General features: G+C 48.4%; 1 protein-coding gene across 3 annotated transcripts in view; it reads left to right on the forward strand.

Moving 5' to 3' along the window:
- Nucleotides 1-7,335, forward strand: part of LOC1277877 (uncharacterized) — a 74,740-nt gene that overhangs the window by 57,302 nt on the left and 10,103 nt on the right. For all 3 annotated transcript variants that reach the window (XM_061661630.1, XM_061661631.1, XM_061661629.1), the window contains exons 4-8: nt 11-122; nt 232-329; nt 6,074-6,194; nt 6,314-6,379; nt 6,490-6,574. In XM_061661630.1, the coding sequence (XP_061517614.1) occupies nt 11-122; nt 232-329; nt 6,074-6,194; nt 6,314-6,379; nt 6,490-6,574 (482 nt within the window). The remainder of the gene's footprint in view (nt 1-10; nt 123-231; nt 330-6,073; nt 6,195-6,313; nt 6,380-6,489; nt 6,575-7,335) is intronic.

The raw sequence follows: 7,335 nt of genomic DNA on the forward strand, positions 1-7,335 counted from the left end.
TTGCTTACAGTGATGAGAAACAGATCGATTTTGCTGAACAGTTGGAATCGGTTGCGTACGTGCTCTGTGGAGATGGGACGGTGACATACGATAAATTCTGTCAAATATGGCATGCCAAAGGGGTAAGCAAGCAGACAAACGATTCTTTAAATCCGACTGCTTTTTAAACAACACACACAAACGAATTCCCTTTTACTATCCTCACACACCATTCTTGATCCGTCGTCACAGATTCTTGATAAGCTCTACCGACTAATCGACGTTGATTGCACCAACCTCATATCGACCAATCAAATAATGGAGTTCATCTCGAACCTCACCAACTCACGGTAAGTAACGGTCACATCGCATTACACACTCGCAACATTCCATCCGTCTTTCGATTCAATAATTAAATCGCACGCACACACCATGCAGGGCCTGTTAAAGAGGGCCGGCTGGCGCGTTGAAAACCATAAACATGGACACCGGCTGTTGAAGCCGGGTGCCTAAAGGACAATTAAATCCATCACAACCATTCCGACACCTTCGCGCATATGAAAGGACGGATCAGTTTCAATCACGACACCGTGATTAGTTTTTCCCAAATGTGGTGGTGGCTTACACGCCACGTTCAGCAGCTGATGGGTTGGAAAAACTGCTACACCTGCCTGCCTGTGTGTCTCGTACCATCAACGTCAGAACCGTTTCGTCGCGTTACGAGGCGCGTTCGGTGTTTTGCTTGATGTTGTTTTGCTCACTTTCTTTACATGTCGCCACATATGGGCATTGGAATCGGGGAAACGGTAGATCTTAATCGTACCCGGAGATCTTTTGAGTTCCTTTTTTCATCTGACTTCAGAAAAGGTTGCATGAACTACTGCTACAATAAAAACGAAACCCCAACTCATGACTGCTCTATCCATCAGGGAACTTTTGTACCATAAACGCCCCCCTCACCATTTACACACCACACCTTCTCTGCAGTTCGTCATGGTCTAAGGCGTGTTTGGCACCTGCCAGTGTATGAGCCGCAAGATAGCAAGTTCATCATTTAAACCTTGCCGAACCATCCTTACTACATCTTCCCTGCCCTTAATCAGTACCGCAGCAATCCGGTTTGCAACCGAAACGTCAACGTTCGCTGCCTTCGCCGGCCGGTGTGATCCACCGCAATCAGACAGGTAGCAGCAGTCCACTTCTTCGATCGTGTTTGATCGTTTGCGATAAGATCACCTGATCGATACCGGGGTTCGTCGTCCCCCTTCGGCGGTGCATCTCTGTAGATCTCTGTTGGTTTGATGGACAGCAAAATTACGGTAGCACCGACCGTGGTGGGGCCGTCGTGCCCGATTGACGGATGAGATCGAGTAGAGCGCTTGTGCGAGATAGCATCATGAAGATAGCTTGTAGTGAAGAGGGTGTCCATTACGCGGCAAAATCCAGATCGGCAGCCAAATGCGGTAGCGATGTTACACTGCATAAATTAAGTCACTTGTAGTGGTCCCGGTGCATCAACAGGGCAGCTACGGGACAGCCATGCGGATCTACTCGGAACACGATCACCGGCACCGGCGTCAAGACAGAATAGCTCTTCACACAGTAAAGTACCGTTACGAACAATGTAAGCAAGAACCAATTAAAGTGACAGTAACGTGCCACTGGCACACTCGTACCTAACACCGGACCGACTTTGATTGACTATCGGGAGCGTAGGGGCACGATTTTTTTATCCAACGCAAAAGTGAAGCGGAGATTCAACTATGGATACGGTAGATGTGTTCAATCAACTGTGCCATTTTAGGACGTACCATCGAGAGTGCTCGCTCCAAACTCCTGAGTAAGATGCAAGAATCTGTACATTGATCCTCTGTGTATGGTTAATGATCGACTAGTATTCCACCGTACCTCAAGATCCATGCTCCGAGAGATCTTTGTCCCAGTCCGGACATTGACAAGCCCATTCGAAGCCTTTATGCTTGAAAGCATGCATGGTTTCTTTTGTTGTACGATGGGGATACGAATTTCCACAATTCATTCTTCGTCGTAGACTCCTCTTGAGAGCCATTGAAACGATACGCAGTGCGAGCCCATTCTATTGCTTTCGACGCCTTCGTTTCACCCATTCAAAGGCCCGCATGTATGCGCCTGCACACGGCCCTGGCAGGACTGTCTGGCAAGCCGGAGCCACGCGTACCCACGATGCTTGAGGAGAGCAAGCGCATGCACGAGACACTAGCGCAAATGGATGCATTTTACCGATTGACAAATCGTAAATCATGCACCCGCGATTCGTGCTCACTGTGCTGGAGGACTTGGCACGTACCCGCACCATAGCCCAGAGCCCCAGTGTATGATTACGCACTCACTGCCTGCAAAACCAGCCCACTGCTGCTGCCAAAGGTTCATAAATTATGTCGCGAAAAGTAATAAAATAAATGGAATGAAAACCAGATGAGCCCAGGGCGCTGCGTCCTAGGGTACGGCGCGTTCAGCCTAATCAGCAACTGATCGGTTGCTGGCTGCATGCGCAGTTTCACCGGTGGCTTCCTGCTCCTCCTGGGCCCATCACACTCCAGGGGTGAGTTTCCCGGCAGCAAGAATTTCACAAACACACACTCAAACCGAATTCTCTTCCGTGTGCAGAGTATTTGAAACTATTGATAAATAGCTCGCGAGTGCATGATTTATCGATCGCCGAGCTTGCGTGAATGTTAACAAGTATATTAGAAAAAATAAAGACTCGTCGATCGAGGAGAGGGACAAGCAGAAGCATGCAGCAAGGGGGACATAATTTACGAGCCGTGAAAAACGGCCAGTTGAAATGGTTGCAGACAGATGAACAACGCACGGTGGCAAAAGGCAATGAGCAGGAATTAGACGCACCCGCCAGCACATTGCGAACCAAATCCAAACGGAAAGAGATGCACATCCAGAAGCATGCCGCCGCATTGGCAAAGCAAATGATTCATCAACTTACACACCACGGTCGGCCCAGATCCGAACCTCCCGTATAATAAGTTCCGAACGTGAAAAATAGGCCTTGTTTGGCAAGAAGAAAAAAGCAGTTGCGCACACACAGCCACTCGAAATGCAATGCTTTGCAATGTATGGTTCCTTCTCCGATACGAATGCACTCGAGAGCGCGCGCGCGAGTCTCTTCGTGCTGCATTCACATAAAAATGTTTATTGCTGTTTGCGCTCCAGCATTGCGCGCGCCGTGGGAAACGACACGGTTTCACGATGATGCGTGTTTATGGTAAATAATTAATATGTATTGACTTTATTCTACCGGATGGAGCTACCGCTTTTTCACTTGGGACCTAGTGAACTCCCCCCTCTATTGCTTCACAGCGTGGTGTGGAGTTTAAAATGTAACGTTTGCGGTACGATTTCACTTTGACTGTCATAGCAGCACTAGAAACGGTTGCAAAGTACGGCGTGTGGTGAAGTAAAAGCTTTGATTTGATCATATTTGATCAGTCGGCAAGTTCGGAACACTTTCTGCATACCCCTTCTTGAGCCTAGACCGTGTTTCAAGTGTCGATCGTTGGTCACTCCGCAACAAAGTTCAGTTTTGTTTGCAAACTCCGAATTTAAACGATCCGCTCCAGACCATCGCAAAAGAACTCGTGACCAACTTTGACAAACTGCAAAACACTCCATCATCATGAGCTCTTCCCCGCCAAAATGCCTCCCTCGAATTGTCGGCAGTGTTTGTTTTGCTTCTCCGTTAGTGGGGCGTGATGCGGCACACTTGCCGCTGAGGTAGATTGTTTCCTTCTCAGTTGTTTTTTTTTTTGCGACACGACAATAGATAAACGGAGAGTCACGAACGTCTGGCACAAACGACTGATCCTCACAATGAGAGAATAAACATTGAAAAATACCACTTTCGCGGCTGGTCGCGTGGATGCGAGATACGAGATCAGTTTGGGGTAGATTAGATTTCTGCGACGATTTTCTTCACCCCGCAAAGGGAGTCGGCCGGTTTGGGCACGACGAACCACACCGCCACCATCGCAGCACCTGGTGTCAATTCGGCGTGCCCGCGGGTGATCGACGGCTGTATCGCGTGACCTGCGCCCCTCGTGAGGAATCCGTTTACGATAAATCGGTCAATCATGACGGCACCACGCCACCAGATGAGCGCAGCAGTAGCAGCAGCCAGGCGGAGTGATTTATTTCCCTCAAGCTGCGTGCATCCTTGTTTGATCGTGCCAGGGGTTTTCCCTCCGTCTGCTGATGGATGAGATGCGAAAAGCGGACCGCGCGAATGAATCGTTCATGTGCTCAGCCTTCCAGTGCATGCGGCTAATCAAGATTTATGGCGGTGTCTGGGGATGGCCGTACGATATATGGAGACCTGGCACGTGATAGATGTCCGGTGCGATCAATCCAAAAGGCAGGTTGAAAGCGCGGGACGCTCGGCTATGGGAGATGGGTTTGCGATTTGTCACCAGGTGACGTGGTAAACGATCGGCCACGACTACTTCAGAGGTGCATTATCGCTCCAGAAGGGAAACGCGTTCGCTTATCGATTGCATGTGCAGGAGGGTCCATGTGTTTGCAAAGTGGTTCAATTACACTTTCAGCAGTCATGTGTCTTCTCAGGTGACTTAATAGCATTCCGTTCGATACAATTTATGAAGCAAATTTAAACGTCATGTTAACACAAAGATGGCCCTGCAGACATCCGCCACATTTACACTCGTCTTTCGGACCGGCATTACTCACACGCCGACTTCCAACCAACCTGGGGGCAGTAACACTCTCTCCTCATGACCGCGTCATCGTCCTTGGCCAACATGACGGGTTTGCTCGATTTGCTCGGCTTGTGTGTAGGTTCCCATTTTGGCTGACACATGCCCCGAAGCCATCCGTGTGCTTTGTTTTGAAGAAATTCCTCCCTTAACGCCAGCGTTTTCGCCCCATTTCGGTAGAGCGATCTGGTTTCGATCTGGTACGCAAAGGAAAGCCAATTAGGCAGGTTCGGCGAGCTTTGGGTTTAACTCTGCTGAAACGATTCGCACCGAGCGAGAGAAAGAGAGAGAGAGAGCATTCAGTTTATCACACACACACACACACACTGGGGGCGCTTCCCAAGGTGATGCCTTTTCTTTCGGCGGTCCGGGCAAGATCGATTATCTGTGCACACTCTGGCGGGGTTACCATGTTTGGTAGTAGCGGCGGCAACCGCTGGCCAGTGTTTGACACTTGTCCAATGTTTAATGGGGACCCGAGAGATCACAAGACAATCGGGGGTCGGATTGATACTGAAGGCTTCTGTGTCTTTTTTCACATATCATCAACAGCCGCCGGTTCGGTGATAAATGAATTCTTTTCAACAAAAACCAAACAATAGACATTGCAGTTCGTGAGCGTTGATGTTTAAATTGATCCCTTAAAAGGGCTTTATATTGAAACCTTTTCATGCCACACAATTATCAGGTGACGTCAATTAATTACAGACAAAACAGTTAACGTTGCTCTTTCAATGATTGTGCTTTCGATTATTGCGCCATTAATTGATTCATTTTTTACGTTCAGAAAGATGAATTGTTCTTCAAAAGTATCATCATCATATGACAGGAGCATAAAGGAAACAAATGGAGCTTCTAGTAAAACAACAAAACTGAACTTCCATCTTGTGTCGTAGTCACGAATCCATGCCACCTGGATTACCAAAACAGGCACACATAACCTTTTCCCCCCTCAATGAAGACAGGTGGGATGAACCCATTTTCCATATTGGGCATCCAATCCGTTCGGATTTCTTACCCGAATGCTTTAGCACAGCCATTACCGATCCAACTGCGCGAAGAAGAGTTACCTCCAGGGATTTTAGCTATAATGGATGCACTTTAGCACGCCGCTGGTGTCCCTAATTACCGGCCTGGTTGTTAATGGTAAAGGCTAAGGTCAACCAGGAGGCGTCAAGATGACCCAGTACGAAAGCAAATCAAATTGTAACCCCCAGTATGCTCCTTGCACCGCGCATTTCTTACGGAAACACGATATTACATTAATTGCTTTCACACACAATCTGTCCAATTTCGTTGTTTTTCTTTTCCTCGCTTTTCCCCCCCGGCAGCCCAAGAACAGGCTTCGACAAATCGTCCCTGGAGCGGCTGGAGCAACTGTTCATTAAAACGGTCGGCAATGAGAAGGAGATCCGGCGGGAGGAGTTTAAGAAAATTGTTACCTCCAAAAACGTAAGTACGCACACATCACGATCCAGGCGTTTCCAGCAGGAAATGAACGTATCAATCGAATCAATGCCGTAACGGTGTATTACTTTTCCTCCATCTGCTTGCAATGCTTCTTCATCCAGCCATTCTTCACCGAGCGTGTGTTCCAAATCTTCGACAAGGACAACTCCGGTTCCATCTCGCTTCAGGTAGGTGTACCAGGGCCCGCGGAATGACATTTTGGCGCGGCACAAAACAAACCCATTCATTTGGTTTCTCTTTTTCCCCCCCGACACACACACCTGGCTCAACTCAACAGGAATTCATCGATGCCATCCATCAGTTTGCCGGACAGTCGCCAGAGGACAAAATTAAGTTCCTCTTCAAAGTGTATGATTTAGACGGTACGGGAAACACATTCGGATTGATTTATCTGCCCTAATTGGTCGTCGATAATTAATAGGATGCACCGGTGCACCGTTTTTGGAGTTCACAGTTTGGTGGCAAGACTCTCCAGGGCTTATACTTAAAGCTACGTTCATTTCCCCTTCTTCCTGAGCAGTTGGGACAGTATTTATGAAAATCGATTTAAACGACTGTTCACAGGAAATGGAGCGATTGGGTTTGCTTGGCAAAGAATCCGTGAGACGTCCGTCACAGAATGTGAACCACCTTTCGAAACTGTAACAGCGCGCGGCATAACTGCCAGCGGCTAGAAATCTGTTCCCCAAACCACTTTAGCGCCTTGCGGACACAGCTCTCGAAAGCTTCCTGTGGTGGCTTTTGAGCTCCCCATGACACCCGACCTCACGACACACGGACTCGAAAGACCCTGACAGCTCACGTCATCATCATTTGCTACGGTGCTTAGTGCTCCGATTTCACCAACCCGCGCCGCACCTCGTGTGTGACCACATGCGAGCTTCCGTGCGTACATCTATCATCGCACAAACACGAAGACCTCAAGACCACATAATACACTACCCATTCATAGGTACAATGGTACTTTTCGGTACACACGACCGACCCGCTGGGAATGTGCGGCTCGAGAAACTGTCAATCTTGTGTCAAATATTCGAGCAATAATCTTCTCCTGCAACTATTCCACAGCTGAATGGAATGAATGAAAGCATTTGTCTGACATAGCGCCGGACGTTAGAGACAT

This window comes from Anopheles gambiae, chromosome 3 (genome assembly GCF_943734735.2).
Source record: "Anopheles gambiae chromosome 3, idAnoGambNW_F1_1, whole genome shotgun sequence".
Classification (NCBI taxonomy): Eukaryota; Metazoa; Arthropoda; class Insecta; order Diptera; family Culicidae; genus Anopheles; species Anopheles gambiae.